This window comes from Daphnia pulicaria, chromosome 6 (assembly GCF_021234035.1).
Source record: "Daphnia pulicaria isolate SC F1-1A chromosome 6, SC_F0-13Bv2, whole genome shotgun sequence".
Lineage (NCBI taxonomy): Eukaryota > Metazoa > Arthropoda > Branchiopoda > Diplostraca > Daphniidae > Daphnia > Daphnia pulicaria.
The window spans coordinates 16566691-16585739 of NC_060918.1; the positions used below are offsets into that span (position 1 = coordinate 16566691).

General features: G+C 42.6%; 2 protein-coding genes and 1 long non-coding RNA gene across 5 annotated transcripts; 2 read left to right on the top strand and 1 right to left on the bottom strand.

The window, feature by feature from the left end:
* Positions 1-822: 822 nt before the first annotated feature.
* LOC124343956 (rho guanine nucleotide exchange factor 10-like protein) lies at positions 823-13649 on the bottom strand. 3 transcript variants are annotated; one of them, XM_046797338.1, is made up of 15 exons: positions 13562-13649; positions 11173-12304; positions 7660-7779; positions 6178-6466; positions 5528-6092; positions 4790-5086; positions 4625-4717; positions 4308-4532; positions 4061-4225; positions 3784-3966; positions 3519-3705; positions 3311-3450; positions 2940-3241; positions 2573-2873; positions 823-2500 (listed from the first exon to the last, which is right to left on the bottom strand). In XM_046797338.1, the coding sequence occupies exons 2-15, from the start codon at positions 12290-12292 to the stop codon at positions 1268-1270; spliced, it is 5220 nt and encodes a 1739-aa protein (XP_046653294.1). In that variant the 5' UTR covers positions 12293-12304; positions 13562-13649; the 3' UTR covers positions 823-1267. The 3 variants fall into 3 exon arrangements, with proteins under 3 accessions (XP_046653294.1, XP_046653293.1, XP_046653295.1); XM_046797337.1 differs by having other exon boundaries at positions 13468-13611; XM_046797339.1 differs by lacking the exons at positions 11173-12304; positions 13562-13649 and adding an exon at positions 8706-9289.
* An 84-nt stretch (positions 13650-13733) lies between these two features.
* Positions 13734-14295, top strand: LOC124343957. Its single transcript, XR_006919474.1, has 3 exons — positions 13734-13870; positions 13933-14052; positions 14170-14295. It is a non-coding gene; the product is annotated as an uncharacterized LOC124343957 (long non-coding RNA).
* A 1933-nt stretch (positions 14296-16228) lies between these two features.
* On the top strand, positions 16229-18657 carry LOC124344044 (putative fatty acyl-CoA reductase CG5065). Its single transcript, XM_046797438.1, has 8 exons — positions 16229-16626; positions 16808-17056; positions 17186-17331; positions 17399-17704; positions 17793-17919; positions 18000-18116; positions 18180-18433; positions 18497-18657. Exons 1-8 carry the CDS (start codon positions 16408-16410, stop codon positions 18621-18623), a joined length of 1545 nt encoding a protein of 514 aa, XP_046653394.1. The 5' UTR covers positions 16229-16407; the 3' UTR covers positions 18624-18657.
* Positions 18658-19049: the final 392 nt, after the last annotated feature.

Here is a 19049-nt window from a genome sequence, read left to right on the forward strand (position 1 = left end):
AATGGTTTGCAGCAGGAATCGTATATTGACTGTCAATAGTAGACTGTCAAAAGTCATCCCTGTTTTATCATTCGATCACATTATTTCCGTACCATTGTAATTTCATAGCCTACCGTACATCGCTAAAGATCATTTTGCTCTTGACATGCCCAAATCGATTGCTCTGATCAACTTGCCATTTCTAAAAATGGTTATCTATCACGCTACGCTTTATTCACAACTAAACCGTCCAGCATTTGTACCTTTCATGTCATGCCATATGCTTATTTCAGGATACTTATGTTCTTTGCGAGAAACGTTTGACCTCCAACCGTGTAGTCTTTCCGTCAACATGACGATAAAATTCACTAGAGACGAAAACGCCAAAATTCGATTCTTATCCTCTTTAAGAGACTAGGGCGCACAAAGTACATAAACAACCAATTGTAACTGCATCAAGAGAATCCGTCCCACAGTGGAAAAATTCACAACGGTCGGTTCGCATGTGCTGGCCTGCAGCCTGCTCTGTTACTATAGGATTATTTCCCCATTTTTTACAATAAAACAACGAAACGGTCATTCAATGTAAATATGACCACAGTTGGTTGGGATTAAACCGATTTTTGAATGCTTTGGCCTAGATCGATTCTTTATCCTATAAATATGCTGGAGGATTATGCCTCTAAGAATCCATATAGTAGTATCGTTTGCAAGACTTCAACGCCCAAATTTATCATGCAATGAAGATTTTCGATTAAGCCCCAAAACTTGACAAGCTTTGGTCTTTTTCACGATGATATGGAATATAAAATTCATAGTACGATTTAATACAGGTAATTAATCCTCGATTTGGACTGGAATTTATTTATACAGAAAAACGAAACAAGAAAAAATATATATATATTTCCGTTTTGTTTCCAATCTTGTGTTTTGTGACCAAGGCGCTTTGCGGAAGAATACAGAATACAATGGGCCAACATAGATGATGATATACAAGGGAATACAAAAGACAATGGAACGTAGAAATGAAAGCATAGTCTTCTTCTGCGCATGTGTCGAACCACTTCAACTCTGAGAGTAACTAAACAAATGAAAAAATTCGAGTACATCCGGACACAGTACTTTTTGAAACTGGAAAAAAATAACGTAATACGCGATAGCTCCAAATGGGAAACAAAACGAAAAATACACACACACACACACAAAGGAATAAACAAAGGAACATATATTTTTTAGAACTGCCATTCAGCTGCAATTTGTCAATATTTCAGTGAGAAAGATTAGACTTTCACAATTTCATTTCCCATAAAATGATATGGGCATCGTTGATGTTGGCTGGACTAGGAACCGAGTTTTTCCGTTCGCCTTCGTGTTGACATCTCTGGTGTGTGTAAATATATCCACGGCCACCGGAAAGAGTCAGCACCGTTCGGGGATTTTCCACAGATGATTTCAACGTGTCTGAATTGCGTTGGTGGCAGCGCTTCAGCGTCGCCGTCTGACCGCTGCTCATCGTAGACATCGTGGCACTGGGCGTCATCGTGTGGCTGGCAGAATCCTCCGAACCCGAAGACGTCGTGTAGAGGGACGAGCGCGAGTCCACCGACCAATTGGACAGATCCAGCGAGCGCGGTCGAGCCGCTTTCATGTGTAACCGCCGGTCCAGCGTGCTGACTTTGGCAGGAATAGCAGCTAGGTCGGGATCACTCCGCCGAAGCGTTTCGTACATACTGTTGACCGCGCCGGCCCCAGCCCCGCCTCCGCCACCCATCAACCCACTTCCATCGGCTTCCTCGTAGTCCTTAATGTTCATAAGTTCGCCGTAAAGACCGAAAATATCACACTCGGTGGCGGACAAAACGTGACCTCTCGGCAACGTCCTCGACACCCGCTTGCCCAGCAAGGGAGAAGATTCTTTGCTTCGACGCCTCAATACCAAGGGACTGTCGAGCAGTGGCGAGCGAACTTTAGGCACCGTGTTGAAATGACTGGCCAGCTGGTTGATGCTGGCCACGGGCTTACTGCGCGGCGACGTCGACTCGTTCTCACTTTCTTCTTGGATGGTTCCGCTGGGCGGCAGACTAGATGGCAGTGAAACCGGTTGCGGAATCGAAACGGAAGGATAGGCAGGCGACATGGTGGGTTTACTTTGCATTTGCATCGTCAGGAAAACGGTGATCGGCCCGCTGTGGGCGTGGTGAGATACGTTGGCCCTACCACTAATGATGGGCACACCTTCGAGCCGAGGTAGAGGGATACTAAGTGCGATACCCACATTGGTCCCTACCCACAAAAGGCCTTTTGAGGCCATTAGGGCGGTGACGTGGACATTGCACGAAAGCTTTTTCCCTGTTAGGCGATTGACATTCGACGCCACGTTAATGTCTTGCAGATGACGAAAAGTTTCCGTGTGGTACAAACAGATGGTGCTGCTGTGGCGCAGGGATATCCATAAACCGACACCCGAGTGGGCCATGGCACTGATGGTTCCACTGTGGTCTTGTTGCACACTGAAATTGCGCTACATTGAAAGAAAAAAAGAAAATTGGTTAGGACTAAACGTTTGACAATTTCTAAATGACAAGGTCGGTACCAGAATTTCGCCGGTGATTCCGTCGAGAACGAATACACTTCGACCGCAAGCGGCGTAAAGGGCGGAACCGATGGGCAGCAGTGACACAACCGGTTCATCTCCCATGGAAACGAGCGTAGCGGGAGCGTTCAGCTCCCAGCCACCCTCGATACTGTTGCGCTTAAATATGGCCACAATTCCGTTGGCCAGAGCCACAAACATTTGGTCCCAGTGATAACGCAGTTGAACGACGGGCGCCGGAAGATTGAGCGAACCCACCTGCCCCGTTTTGCTCGGCTCGTGAGCCGAATAAAGTAAAATTCTGAAATAATAATCAATGACACATGAATATTTGAACGACGCGCTGAAGGAGAAAATGTTGTAATACCTTCGACTTTCTGTTCCCAGCCAAACCAAATCGCCTCGAATTTGATCCGTCGACTCGTTATCGTAGAGGATTTGCGTTCCCGGCGAGAACTCGACCGATGTAACTTTGACCTCTACTAAACTGAAGGCACCGGCTTCTTTCAAGGACGGCCCGACCGGCTGTTGGCTGGTCAACAGAGTAACGTGGCTACTGATACCATCGCTAGTTACTACCCAAAGGTAATTTTGGAGGCGAGGTCCCAGGCAGCGGACACTAGGCCCTGATTTTCTCACCAGAATCGTGTAGAAACACCCGCAACGCACCTTAAGAGTAAAAACAAAAATGACCATTAAGAAACATTCAAAAACAATACAATTATTCAAATAAATTACTTCAGTTTCATGGTGCGATCTGTAGACAGGCAGAGATTTGACAAACAAAGGCATCTTTGTCGAAGGCCGCCTCTCTTGCTCAAGTACATCCCACGAGGGTGAGTTTTTGGGGTCTAAGGCCAACTGCGCCAGGCGTAGTTCTTAAAAATGAATAAAACATATCGATCAAATTCAAGATCTCATTTGAGGAAATTATTTTGGCGATTACCTATGACCCAATCTTTTCTAATGTCGGGCGATTCGGTTTGAAACGTGAACTTTTCCTCCTTCCCGGAACGATTGCGAACCAACAGCTGTAGACAGCACGAATCGATCCATGCCATCTCTTCATCCTTTTGCTGGAGCTGCTGCTGGATGCGATTCAAAGCGGCTCGCGTTGCAATCCTATCCAAAGTCTAAGAACCCAAATAAACAAAAAAAGATAATAGAAAAGAAATACTACACCCACAGACAATGCGTTTTTAACAAGCTACCTCGTATTGGCCGTGAAGGGTAACAATCAGTGAATCGATGCGCGTAATCACTTCATAATCATGCATCAGCTGGTTCATTTCTTGGCACAGATTATCAACGCCGCTAATGGCTTCTGAGGATCGCATGTTAGAGCCGGAGGAGAGCAATCGACTGAGTGTGGGTGATGTACTCGTATCTTCCACCTGGTGATGGCAATCAGACAAATTGAGGGATCATCAAAGTTGCAGAAAACAAATAAAAAATAAATAACCGAAAAAAAAAATAGGTGCCACTAACCTCCACATCGGTGATTGGGAACGCCCATTTGAGCGTTAGTCTCTCGGATGAGTTTCGATAATCATCTCCCGATTTAGAGGCAACGGTGACGCAGACGAGTAGGTCGTTGAGCAACAACAAGCGTCGCTCTTTTGTTTTGGAAATCATCCCACTTTGGTTGAATTCCTAAATATTTCGTGAAAATTGGATAAAAATATTTAAAAAATTTGATTCGTGGATCCAAAACGAAAGGATTTTTTATTTTTACCACGAGATTCATATTATCCTGACGGAGGAGGTATCGGTTGTTATCGGCCAGCGGGCGAAGTGAAAATTTGCCCGAAACGTGGCGCAGCGTGTCACGGAAAGCCTGGTACTGCTCCGTTTCCCGCTTTCGTTCGTTGAGCAACTCGGCCAAACTTTCCAGTTGCGTTAGGGCTAACTGCAACGACATGCGGTCCTGGTGGCCTTGCGGAGTGTGCTTCAGTAAATCCTATTCCAACCATGTAATTAAAGCAAGTCATTAAACTGATTTGTCACAACAACAAACAAAGTGGAAAAACGAATCGGAAACAAATGTCCTACCTGAAGCAAGAGGATGAATTGAGGGAATCTTTGAACTGGTTTGACCATGAGACCGAAGAACGACAACCGGTCGTGAGAGGATATTTGTTTGACCTATGAAAAGAGTTCAGATCATTCCCATACTGATTATTGTAATAAAAAAAATACAAGAACAGGAAAAAGTACCTTGAGAAAATCAGCTAGGGCGGATTTGCGTTTTGACTCTTGCTTGGCTACCTCCAGCGACTGTGAGAAATTATTGATGAAATCGCTGTAAATGTCCAAAACCACAGCTTTGGAGAAGTTGGCCACAAAGACATCGCCAATCTTTTCTTCTGTGTCCCACGTTCGAGCGCACTCGGACAGGGCCAGCCGAAATAACGTATGGCAGTGCAGGATCTCCGGTAAGCGGTGGAACAGCGTCGATATCTTGTTCGAACCAAGAATAGGTGGATTGCTCTCTTCCAACGGCTTCTTATATTCCTGCGTGGAAGATGTTTCAAATGTTTGATTGATTTTTAGGATGAAATAAATTAGACAAAACCGAATTTAAAACTACGAATTGACCGGAATGACATCTTGTTCTCCCCTCCCCAACGTTTTTATTTATTTTTAACCAACCCTCAATAAAAATCCCTGTTATTCTAAAAAGAACGGAGAAAAAAAAGGTTGCTAGGAAACCTCATGCCATAGGCATAAGAGGGGTTGGGGGGTGAGAGCTGATAAGTAAATAAAGCGACGGAGGGGGAGAGCCCAACTGCTCACTTCCTCGTTTCATCACTGCCGATCGGAACTTTCAATGTAAATGTCAACAAGCGATAACTAGAAGAGACGTTTTAACTCCAGTCCCTCCAAACTTTTTTTTCTTTCTTTCCCCAAAAGGGTGTTGAAATTTTTGAAACCAAACAAGGGGCCACAACTCACGTTAACAAGGCGTTGAAGGGAGGACACGTAAGAATTTTCGCTGTGTATAATGGTGGCGACAATGTAGCGCCGTTTGAGTTGCTCCGCGCTCAGCTGCGGGGGGATAGGCGGCAACGTTGGAGGCTGATGACGTCGCATAAACAGGGAACCCAAAGTCGAACTCCCGTTGCCCAAACCCAATCCGGCCATAATCTCGTCCTCTTCCAGCAGTTGAGGTAATGGCAGCGGTCGGCCGAACGGGCTGGAGGTTTTGGCCATCGACTCTGCCACCGGATTGCCGCTGGATGACGGAGTGGAACCAGCCGAAATGAATGAGTTATCGCTGCTGCTGCTGCTATTGTGAGCACTGGGAGACGGGAGGCTGGCGGAGGAGCGTCTCAGCGAAAAGAGACGGGAAAAACGACGCTCTCCAGACGGCGGCGAGGTGACACCACGTCCAGCAGTCGGCGTCTCCATAGCAGCAGCACAACTCGATTTATCTTCTTCGCGACTGCGACTACGCGTTCCGCGCAATTTGTCTCGGATAGATTTGCCAGTCAGCAGGGCTCGCAGAGTGCCAGATCTCCTGATTTGGGAACGATAACAAGACCAGCATGAAATTAAAGTCAGGCTATTTAGTTTCCAGTTCGCTCAAATAGAGAATTCCATACGTTGGCGAATTGATTTTTTCGGCATCTTCGTCGTCATCGTCGTCGACGGCCTCGTCCGAGGAAAACGTTTCAAACTCGCCAGATCCCCAACTGTCGTCCGAGCTACATGGGACTTGATGGTGATTGTGGCGTCCGTTTGTCTGGCCGGACGAGAAACCGGAATCGGTGGCGGCGGCATTGGCCGGTGAGACGGCCAAACTATCAGGCGACGTTTCCAGACCGGCCATAGAATTGCTGCCGGTAGAATGTTGATCGATATCTTCATAAATCCTGTTCTCCGAGTCCACCACTACACAGCAGAATGGATGGAAATGAATTTACATTAAATTTATCGACGGTGGCTACTCAAAGAGAGAGATAGAGAGAAAAAAAAACTACAAATGTGACAGCTAATAAACAATTGGAAGGTTAAACGTCATAACAAAAGAAAAATGAACAATAACATTGACTCTCTTTGCGTTAACAACCGCTGCTTTTCCCAGCACGACTAATGGATTACTTTGCTCTAATAGCTCATCTCAGCTAAAGGAAAGCCGTCATCGTGCGACCGACCAGGTCGGACTAACTAGCTGGAACTGCATTCACGCGATGATGATGATGATTCCCATAAAAATTATATGGTTGTAATAAAAAAAATGAAACGATATATATCAGGAGGTGTGTGTGTGTGTGTGTGTGCAGTAAAACAGAAAAAGGAGGGATCTGCTCTCACATGCCTTTCAGCCCGGATATATCAACTGACAATTCGGCATATCGACTACGCCTTTCTCCTCCACTTGGGTTACGTGCCTAAATATTGAGGCAGTGTTGTTGATGCCAGAATAATCCAGCCAGACCAGAGCCACAAGTGTGTTCCTGATGAATTTCAGACTAGAAAGAGGGAATAAGAGAATAAGAGAGTGAAAGGAGAGAGAAAGAGAGAGAGAGAGGAGCAACGAGCAAGTCAGGTTCAGGCATTCATCAACCTCGAGTGGCGGGTGGCTGTGTGGGTGGAGAACGGGCGCCCGCATCGGCCAACTAACATGAGGGAGAAGGAGGAAATGATGCGGCTTTTGTTATTCACATCAAGGGAGAGGCAGCAGCACACAGTCAGGTTATGCCACATTGCCGTCTCCATGTCGAACAAAAAGAAAGAAAGAAAGACAGAAAAAAAAAGAACCCTATTTCTGTCTTGTGCATGAGATTTTTGTTTTCGAAGTGAGCAACTAAGCGCAAAGGAGCGGAGAGGCAAAATAGGGGAGATTTTTATGACATCAATATCCGGTTGCATCACGTGGAAGCGGGAGAGGGTGGGGGAGGTAGGTGGCTAAAGTATTTTCGACTAGAAAAAAAAATTTCTATTTTGTTCAGTTTGTTCAAGAACAACTCAACTCAACACACACACAAAGAAAAAGAAAACCGGGATTTGTAATAAAATAAACATTGACGCACATTGGTTGAAAGAAACCAAAAAAAAAGAAAAAAAAAGGTGTCAATATTTACCATCGCTTCCATTTGTCGAAGGCAGACCGAGAGTTGGTGAAGAGGCCAGGCAGTCGGCAGCAGCAGCTGAAGCTGCAACATCACCAGCGGTAGGCTCGGCCTCACAGGTTGAGCGTCGATCTGTCAATAGTCCAACCCACCACACACAAAGAAGATGAAAATAAAATAAAAAAATGAACAGTAGGGCTAACGAAAGACGCACACAACTGACACAAAGGGACCGCAACAACGCAACAACATCGACACAGACAGTTTGAATGAAATACGGCGGAGCGGATGACGTATAGACGTAGAAATAGAATTAAAAATAAGAAAAAAACAAAAAAAAAACACGGCAAGATTTCGACGTTATCAACCAAAAGCTTTTCTCCCTTCTTTCTTTTTTATCTGCTTTCAAGAGGATATGTGTTTTTCCTTTTCGACAATCTACTCCGGCCCGTAGTGGTTCCTTCCGTTGTACGCAACACCTGTTACCCCGAGGGGGTATCGAGGAGCTCCTCCCTTGGTTGTTTGCATGTGTTCCCCCTTGAGAGAGAGAGAGAGAGAGAGAGAGAAGGAACGTCGAGGGGGTGAAAAAGATCCAAGTCATGATGGACGACAACTTTTGAAACGAGAGAACAAGACCACATGGAACACACAGTCACAAAAGGCTAACCAAAAACCTACATGTTCCCGGAATGACTCGATCCACCCGGCGCTGAAAGGCGCGCAGGATAACGACAGGAAAAAAAAAACACAAATACAAAATAAAAATACTACGGTCATTTCGAAATGGAAAATTCACGAGGCCCTGCCGAACTCCAGGCCATTGGCGCCGTTGTGAAAAATGACCGGAGGTGTGAACGATAACCGGTACCGAAAGTAAAAGCGGGGCACCCGACCACCAAACTTACATATGGGCGTTTTCGTCCTACTCTTTCGTGTTTTAGAAACCCGCGGGGTGTATGACGAAGCCAGACGCAGTTTCAACATTAATAATAAGTCAAAATCGAAAACACGAAACATTTAACAAAAACAAAACAAAAAAACTAACGTCCTCAACTTACAGAGTAGGAGGACCACGTGTTCCCGCGTTTCTTCTTCGCACTTGTCCACTTTTTTGCGACCGACTTTCTTGTTGGAATCGAGAGTCCAGCGGCCCGATCCGCCGAACGACCCAGCGCCAGCTGACCGCCTTCTCATGCGCATACTTTGCCGTCCAGTGGCAGCCATGAGATCTGAATAAACAGATGACGATTCCATGTCGGCTGCTACCAGCACATTTGTTCCATAACTTGTTGGGTGTCAATCGATGAAAAGAGGAAAAAGGGGAAAAAAGAAAACTGTGTGGGGTCAAAAGGTCTAGCTCACATTCGCTTGGAGCGATCGTTGGATCGTCTCGTGTTCCAGAACAAGTCAGCCACACACGTCTTCGGTTGCAGTTGGAACTCTCGAACTAGGCGTTCAGTTAATTCAACATTTCCGAAATCAAAAGATTTCCTTCCTTTTTTCTCGTTTGAAAAAACAAAACAAAACAAAACAAAACACTTCCGCCGGGCATGAACGGCACCTGCCCAAGACCTCGTGCACTTTTCCCACGCACAACACCTTGTTGCGTTTGCCTTCAACACGAAAGCGAGCCCAGGTCCATGACTACCTCACTCTGGCCTGCGTGTGTGAAGTGTTTCAGGGCTGAGTGCCGCGGCAGCACTCGCAGCAGTGATGGCAGGAGCAACAGGAAAGGAGAGGATGAGGGGAGTGGCGCTCACGAGCGCTTCCCAATGGTTACTGGAGCCAACGGGCGAGGACGCGCACGATGGGGTCGGAAATATTGAGCTTCATCAGGGCTGGTTGTCGTGGCCATATATACGGACATATGAGCGACGGCCAATCCATTCAATGGAAGCGCTCGCCCTTTTGTGGTTCTCGTAAAAACTATGCACTACACAGTACACACGGGCCGGCCACTTCATTGACAGCGCACAAGTTTCGACCGTGGACGGCGAGAGACTAAAGGGACACAAAACGCAGTCGCCCTGCGTTGGGAAGAAACGGTGACGGCGGAGGGCCTAGGCTGGCCGCCTGCAGACTAGAGAGCGACGGGGGGTAGAGGGTGGCGTCGTTCAACGTCGATGGAAATAACCACCTATTCCCCCCCCCCTCTTACATTCCGGCCGTCGAGTTGTTTTAAAAGGCACCGGATTTTCTCATTAGATCGAAACGTTCAACTCGATGGGAAAACAACTAGAACCGAAGACTTCGAGTCCATGTTCATGTAGGACAAGCGGTTTCTACCGACGATTAAAAATCGACTAGGCTGGACAACCAAAAAGGGGAAGAAAATGTTCAAACTTGACATATGTCTGAGTACGAGGTGATACCCGAGGTCATGCACACTATGAACCATGAGTGCCATCAAGTGCGAAATAATCACGCTGTTATTGGTTCTACATTTTTCAAGCTCAGCTCGAATGGATTAATTACCACACTTTCTCCTAATTGCTTATGTATGTATAGTTGCAGATTGGAATACATACTCCATCATCCTCACACTGAACCGGGAATGAAAAATTCAATTCGAAATATTTGGGTTAAAAATACTAAACAATAAAAGAAACCAGAAAAAACCAAACCAAACAAAAAACCAACAAAACAAAACAGTGAAAACACCCAACGTAAACGACATCTAGCGGCCATGAAATAGTCTAAGTCTGCATTTTCCCCGAAAAAAAATATCGGGATGGAAAAATGAAAAGAATGTTGGCGGTTTTTTTTTGTTTTTTAAAAGAAAATTATGAAAAAAAAAAAAAATAACATGAGCAATGAAAAATGCCCAAGGGCCAAAGAATCAGGCAGCTGAAAGAAATTGTCTGCGTACTTCACGCTGCTTCAGCGGTTCAGCCGTATGACAACAAGTAACCCACTCGAAGGAAAATGAACTCGAGAAACAACTTCTCACGCCTCAACGACATCAACATTCCGAATGCCGTACGAGAGAAACACTCGGCCGTCCTGTGGCAATTGTCATTACACAAACAAAGAATCCATAAAATAGCAAGAGAGCAAGAGACCCTTTTCCTATGGAATACAATATGACGGACTAACGGAGGAACAAATAAAACCTACGAATACCGCAAATGTTTTTCCTTGCTTCCGGAGAGTCAAAATATGACCAATGAAAACCTACGAGGTCGATATAACTCACGGTGGGCGGTGATTACTCAGTGGACAAAAAAAGTACTGAAAATTCCAATTAAATTCTGATTTCATTTTTGGAATTAAAAAAAAATGTATTTTAAATTGTTTCACCCCTCTTAACCTTCGGCCTGCAGCCTACTGAACCGAAAAAACCCCTTAAAAACAAATAATAATTCTCAAACAAACAGAATTCCAGAATTTTCTTTTTCGTACAATGGCTGAAGTTCGTTTTGAGGTCAGCTTTCCACTCCTAACGCTAATGAATTATTCAGACGGCTTCGCCAACAACAGGCCGCAGCCCCGATGGGATTTTTAGGCTGCAAAACAAATATTTACCTTTATTGACGAAGGCGATCACCTTCTTACTCCGCTTGGCCAGCATCTGCCCGCACTTTTCCGTCCAGTCGGCGAGGCCTTGGATTCCATGCTGGAGGCCTTGATGAAGGTTGCGGATGCTCTGACGCGGATCCGATCGATTGCTGGATGCCACCGAGGACGAAGTGGAAGTAGAACCGCGCGAGGTAACACTAGGCCGACGATGGACTCCAACTTCGTGGGCAGTAAAGTCAAGCGACTCACAACGCACTAAAGATCGCTCACCGGCTCCGATTAGATGTGACATGGTGAACGAAACCGACGAGCTGGAGCGATTGTGCGAGATAAATTTCCGCGGCAAACGGCCCGTCGGCGGAGTCGAAAACACTGTCGACACTTTATCACAAGCACTTTCACCGATGCTATGAGAACGATTCTTGACAAGTTGATCCAGACCATCGAAATCTTGCGGGAGATTCAGTTGCTGTTCCGGCAACGGCAACGGCGGCGACGGCTCAGGTGTTTGCGGTTTGAGAAAATGCTCCAAGTCCAGATTCAGTTGATTGAGAACTATATTGTGGCCACGGCGAACGCGAGCCACTTCGTCCATTACTTCATCCACCAAGCTCGTAGACGCCTGCTGGAAAGCCGGTACATGTTGTTGTGCTCGCGTTGCCATGGCTACTGACTGCTGCTTTTCCAAGGCCAGGCGCCGTTGCAGTTCGTTGATTTCTTCATAAATATTCTCCTCGCGTCCATACGAGCTAGTGGATGCATTGCGACCTGCCGAGACTTTGAAAATAGTCGGCGTCGTTTCTCCTTCATCGGTGGATTGAGAGTCAGATCGGATGCGGAGATTGATGTAATCCGGTTCTTCAACGACAGGCAGCTCATCTAAATCCGTGGTTATGAGGGCGCCTTTTGGGCGAATCTGATGGAGCCAAGAACGATTCTCGTCGGATGTAGAACCGTTCCCGATTGCGTCACTTCCAGGAACAACGGCGTCCGGGAAAACGGCGCCACCTTGGCCATGAATCACTTTGCCTCCATCAGATTCCTGTTCCAGGACGGCTCTCGGCGGTTGGGCATAGCGGGCAGAATAGATCTTGTTGCCGATGATCACTTCGCCTAAACCATCCATGCCGGTCGCCAACTAACAAAGCAGTTTTTTTAAATAAAGATTAAATTGAGAATAACTTACTTACTTAGGTACATTCTGTTGCCGACTAAAATTAGGAACTCAAATGCATGTCCCTTTTATCAAGTCCTTTACTGCAGTGTCTATAAAGAATTACACCGAAAAATTTTTCCTGTCATTCTCCCAAGGGCGATAGGTGTGTGAATAGGGAAAAACGTAGCTCAACAACTCGCAAGAAAACCCTGAAAACGATGGCTACGCACGAGGTGCTTCAAAACAAGTTGAAGGGAAAAAAAAACAACAATAACAAACTATAATGTGATAGTAGTGACTATGAAGTGGCAGGTAGAATTTAAATACCTCTGTACTTCAAAGACAAGTCTAAAAAAGAATATAAAAAAAAACTAATTTGTGTTGTGGCTTGGCCATGAGAAATCACCACCTTCCCACAACCAGTCTTGTAAATAGGACACACAGGTACAGACAAGGGAGAGAAAAAGAAAGAGGGAGAAAAATATAGAGGGCTTAATTTAGAAGCCTGGTTTAGGTTTTCTGCTTCTTTTCAGTTTGCTGTATCCACTGTCAATTTAAGTTTTGAAACTCTGCTAAATTTCACCACCAAAGTTAAAAAGTGTGAGTTGTTATTTGTGAACAACGAACTCATTTGCAAAATGCTATGCCCACGAATAAACAGTTTCAATTAACCATGAGAACCAAACTAACTTCTATAATGTTACATTGAAAAGGAATATTTTCTGAGCAAACCAACCCATTTCTTCGGCCATTACGCGAATAATGTGAATCAACAAGTGGGTCTGAATTCCAGACTCAAGACATTCAAGACCAACTACACTCCTTCTTCTACCCTTCTAAATTTGCTCACATATGTAGATAACTCATCAGCCATGACAAATAACCATTCAAACAGGATGTTCAAAAATAGTGTTTAATTATTTGTTTCGACATTTCACCAGCACACCCCAAATGGTTGCAATAAACACAATATATCTGATCATAATTGTTTGGTGCTTTCCAAGCTTTACACAATAGTTGCACTACTATTTTCCCTTTCAACACCATTATCACTTTCTGTATTAGACAAATGTAAAATGAACGTCTAACTCGGGGAATTCTGGGCTGTTGAAAGTTGAAACTCAAAAACTTGCAATTTTTCTCACCTCAGAATTGAGCACTACGGACATTTTTCGGTGGCTCAGATAACATTTTAAAACTCGTCCAATCAATTGAATACCACTTAAATTATTCACTTACATCACAGCTTCATTGTATAAATTCCTCAGCTACGACTTCTTCCCAACATACTGTATCGTGATAGACTGGGCACGACCGCCCAAACCCAAAATTGTCTGCTGGGAAAGAGCCAAAGGCATTGGGAACCTCGCAAGTCGCAACAACACAAATTGCCATCTAACGGAGAAATTTATCAATAGCGATTCAAATCTATTTAGATTTGTTGACCGTAGGTTTTCTTGGCTCATCGGCACGTTTTTCTTTTACACGACTTGAATTAGAATGGAAATAGAAATGTTTTAAATTCCCCAACTGACCGACGGCAATGATGTAATTTAAAATATTTGTTGTAATTGTTCATAATTATCATTCCTTTTTTTTTAAATTTCAAGATTACGAGGAAATAGTAAGTCGAAAGATTAGGTAATTTAGGTTGGCTGGCGGAGTGTTCGCAGAATCTTTACGTATTGCAACTGCTAAGCTCTTTAATGGCGATTTTTCATCTGCTTAAGGTTTTTAAAATAAATGAATAAAGGTTATTTACATGTACATGTTAATTGCGTAATTTCATTCATTTAGCTATTTTATCATCATACAAATATTTTGCCTAACATGTTTTTCTTATGCAGGTTTACATTCCTTTCCTTGTTCTGCTTCAGGTTTTCTATTTACTACCACATCTGTAGTTCTCTTTGCTCCAACTATATTTAAAGTTAACAGGACTCAGATGTAAAATTGTTGAAACAACAGCAAAAACAGGAAAATTTGTGTTTTCAAAAATTCTATTTCTATTGAATTATTGAATTTAGCGTAAACTATGCAGATATTTTTGGGCCCTGGTGTTGCCATGCCATGTCCTCATATTACAACAGGAATGGTTCCATCTCCACCCCATCAAGTCCGATTCTTAGTTCGTCCTTCGTCTTTTCTGTATAAATACGGAAATTAATAAAATATGTGTGTTTTGTGTTGCTGGTTTACTAAGTGCCGTCAGTGACTGTATTTATTAGAACAAAAAAAAAATCGCAGCCAAAAGACGAAAGACTTGTAACTTAAATTAGGAGAACCCAGGAGAACCTTTATTACGTATTCAAATCTTAAATTGCCACTCACTATATCACAAAATTCACAACTGTTGAAGACTGGAGGAGTAGCCTCGGTCTACATAGGCTCATGAAGCATATTGCATGTTTGCATCTCAGAAATCTCGGATTAATTTTAGGTTAATTTCGATTATTTATAAATATCTTTCCCAGTCTGTCCTTTTCTTATATTTTGAATTTGCCAATATGTGGATGAAGCTATTCGATCGCTTGGATTGAAGTATTCGCGAAAACATATATGTGAACCCACTTATGTGTATCAATCTGAGGTCACACCGAGAAAAATGAACCAGTCGTAGGTGCAGTGGAAATTTTGATGAAATTTATGCATTGTGAGTAGGTCGAGGTAGATTAAGAAAAAGGGACTTATATTTTAAAGCAGAAGCGAAGTGGCAGAATCTAAAATACAGATTTGAAGCAATTAAGTAGTAAGAGATGTGATTGGGTTTGTTTCCAATAGACAAGATTTAGTGACATGTTAGATGTTAGTCAATTAATGTAAAACATGATAATTTCCAACGTAATATTTTGAACTTTCGCTGTATTTTCTGAGTTTTAATGATTTGCTGCTTTCGTGGCGGTTCATGGTGAAGAGATTGCCCAGATCTTAATTAGATCTTAATTTCCCTGGTGATCACACATACTAGTCATTAGACTTTGTATGAAGTGCTGCTGCACAGGTTACAAAAGAGAGACACGCGGACTGTGAAAAGGGCGCATTATTGACATTTTTTTATACACAGCCCATACATTTTTTTTTTTTTTTTTACTTTCTCGATTTCTTCCTTTCTAATAAGCTCAGCGAGAGCCAAGCAGCTCTGCAGAATCAAACACAGCAGTCTTCCGTTGGTTCTGAAGAAGTCAGTAAGGAATGAACGCCAAAACACCCTACTTTGACCTACACGCTAGGTATGACGTCACCCGTTTTTTAAATTTTTTATTCCGTAATAATATAGTCATACTCTTCTAATTTAAGTATACAAAAGATGGTTATCCTAACGTAAGTAGAAAAAATCAAAATAATTCCACAAAATGCAAAAGTGTAAAAAACCATTTATTGAGAATTCACAAAAAAAAATAAGCTACATTTTCCAGTGACACAGTATTTTTATATTTGCTGTATTGGTTCTAGGTAGTAATCGGTAGTAATTTAACAACGGGGAAATGCAGATTTTTCATCGAATACCAAAAGGAACACTCCTCCAAGTCCAAGTTTCAAACCAATTCAATTTATTTATGAATTTATGAAAAATTTAAGAAAACCCATAATTTCATGGGCGGCCTGGAGCAACGTAGATTAATTCCTGCTGCTCTTGCTTAATTCTGATAGATATCCAAAACAATAGTAGGCGGTGTAGGGCTGTAGGCCTAAATAAAACAGTTGTTTGTTGTTTCGTTATGACTCGTTCAAATTTGCCGCACAAAATTGTACCCCCCCCCCCACCAAAGAATGTAATCTTAAAAAATAGAAAAGTTGAAAAAAAACCGCCGGAAAATCTCAATGAATCCCTTAAGATTTAAAACGCCTTCTTGTTCTTAGTGTTAGTGAAAAAAAGAACAGGAGAAAAAAAAAAAAACTTAAAAGACAACGGTGTCTTTTCTTGTTTTTAATAAGAGTGTCAGAACTCAGACCGACAGACCCCTCGTATAACTGAGTGATGTGTGTACTTATTGCAATTTAATTGTCAAGCAGTTTACCTCTTTTTGCTTAGCTGCAGTGATATTCTATCTTTTGGAAGTGACGAACACTTACAAAACACCAAGATGTATACCCAAAAACACAATGAAATGGAGGATTCCAATATTGTGCAGTTTTACGAAGATCGCTCAATTTTTATCACCGGTGCAACGGGTTTTATGGGAAAAGTCCTAGTGGAAAAATTGCTCAGATCCTGTCCTGGTATCAACCGTCTCTATATACTGATGAGACCCTCAAAGGGGAAAGAAGTTGCCGTTCGCCTTCAAGAACTTATAAGCAATGAGGTAAACAACATTTGGCATATCCAACATTTACAAAAACTGTCGAAATTATTATGTCAACATGAAGATTTCTCATAAAAAAGAAGTTCGTATGGTTTTATGGTCATTATGGTTTCATATTCTAACTAACTGTGTGAAATATAAAGTTTTATTTAAACACCAATAATTTTAATATATGTTTTAGGTATTTGAGTCACTTAGAAAAGAGCAATCAAATATGCTTGAAAAAATCGTTGCCTTGTCAGGAGACGTGACGCAGGAAAATTTTGGGTTATCGCCTTCTGATTTGAATTTGATTATTGAAAATGTCTCCATTGTTTTTAACCTGGCCGCAACAGTAAGATTTGACGAAGAACTGAAGTCTGCCCTTCAAATGAACGTGAAAGGACCCAGGTACCTTCTGGGAATATGCCGCAGGATGAAAAATCTAGACGTAAATAATTCCCAACTGTATATTGCGACATTGCTTGAGCCATATTTTGTTTTAAATAATTGTAATTGCACCGATAATCAATGTAATGTGATGACCGCAACTTGTTTTTGTTTGTTTTTTGTCCACTAGGCTTTTGTTCACGTTTCAACGGCTTTTAGTTTTGTTGACCGACAAGAAATTGTTGAAGCCATCTATCCATCAAACATGGATCCAGTCAAACTATCCGAATTCATCGACGATGCGGATCCGGCGCTTATAAACAACATCACAGCAGAGTAAGCACATAAGCAAAATTTTACCAGTTTCTATTGGTTCCCCTTTAATGAAAATTTTACAAGTTAGACTCGTTGGTCCGTATCCCAACACATATACCTACACAAAGCAATTGGCAGAGCAGATTTTGGAAAAAGAGTGTGGTGCGGTTCCATTAGCAATTGTTCGGCCCTCTATCGTTACAGCGGCTCTTAGAGAACCTTTCCCAGGCTGGATTGACAACTTAAATGGTCCAACTGGATTGATTGCAGGAGGAGGGAAAGGCTTCATTCGAGTATTCAAAGTAAAAAATGCAGACTTTGTCACTGACCTGATTCCTGTGGACTTGTCTATTAATCTGATGATTGCAGTAGCATGGCGAACTGCTATGCATAAGTGCGTGAACATTTCATTTCATAGAACAACATTTGCATTTCATCTTCTAAGAAATGGCATTCTCAATTTTTTTGTTTGCACCTAATAGACCAGTGAACCCTGAAGTCTACTTTAGCTCAACAAGTTGTGATAATCCAATCACATTTGGGCAATTTGAAAGTTTTTCTACTTTTGCATGGAGGAAGTATCCTACCAAAGACATGCTGTGGTACCCGGTATGGGTTTCTTAATTTAATCCTCTTTGCCATATCAAAATTTAATAATTTTTGTTTGTCATCATCAAAATGTAACCTAGACATCGGAGTGCACCAACAAGAATTGGTATTATCAGCTTAATGTTATGTTATGTCACATTATGCCCGCAGTTATAGCTGATTGTTATGCTCGATGCGTAGGCCAACGTGCAAATAAGGTGAGATTCATTATTCATTAAATCAATTCATACTTTCATAGGTCTAAAAGATTTTTTTAACAGGTCCGTTTGTATAGAAAAGCTTTTCGTGCGTTATCTGCGTTCGATTTTTTCTTTAGTAAAGAATGGAAATTCATTAGCAAGAACTCGGATGGAATTTGGTCAAAGATGTCAGCTAAAGATCGTAAAATCTTTTATTTCAATGTCAGAGATATTAACTGGCGTGCTTACTTCGAGACCTACATTTTGGGTACTCGACGATTTATCCTTAAAGATGATATCAGTACTCTACCAGAAGCAAAGAGAAATGTTGCAAAGTATAAAAATCAACAACTTTTTCTCAAACTTTTCGTGTCTTGATCATTTCAATGTTTATTTAGGTTGTATTTTCTTCGAAACTGCCTACATATTTTCCTTTTTGCAATTTCCGTTTTCGGTTTTCCATCAATTTTAAATGTGATGAAATTCTTTTTCCGTAGACAAAATACTGCAACTAATGATTTGTAGACTATTTGATGAAAGTAAACGGCTTAAGCAATAAGCATTTTTTTTTTATTCGCGAGCAGCTGGAGCAGGCCCCTTCCCCTTTAATAATTTGAATGATAAATTTATTGATGAATTTTTTTTTAATTTTTGGTTATGAGGCACTGGTGAGGAGATCTGGCGGCCAGATTTGTCACCAGGTGATGGGCTTCGATTAGCCCTTTCGCCCCTGCTGTGTGAAATTTTTGCTATTAGTCTGGGAGCTGGGCGACCAAAAAATGTTTTTTGTTTGTCAAAAGGTTTGAGGCTAAAATATGGTTAGGGGGTATGACACACACGAAAAGCCAAGTCTATCAACTGGCGGCCGGGGCGTTCAAGCGTGACGCGATCCCTAAGTCGGCGGGAACCGTAAAAAAATCCACTTTGTTTAGAAAATCTGAACTATATCTT

Bases quoted from the DNA above. Each gene is read 5' to 3' on its own strand.
- LOC124343956 (XM_046797337.1), bottom strand. From the start codon at position 13,491: ATGTCCGTAGTGCTCAATTCTGAG. The intron at 6,093-6,177 runs GTATGGAATTCT...TTCCCAAATCAG, and splicing joins GAAAAAATCAATTCGCCAAC to GAGATCTGGCACTCTGCGAG. The intron at 3,706-3,783 runs GTAGCTTGTTAA...TTGGGTTCTTAG, and splicing joins CCCTTCACGGCCAATACGAG to ACTTTGGATAGGATTGCAAC.
- LOC124344044 (XM_046797438.1), top strand. From the start codon at position 16,408: ATGTATACCCAAAAACACAATGAAATGGAGGATTCCAATATTGTGCAG. The intron at 17,057-17,185 runs GTAAATAATTCC...TTTGTCCACTAG, and splicing joins GCAGGATGAAAAATCTAGAC to GCTTTTGTTCACGTTTCAAC. The intron at 18,434-18,496 runs GTATAAAAATCA...ATGTTTATTTAG, and splicing joins GCAAAGAGAAATGTTGCAAA to GTTGTATTTTCTTCGAAACT.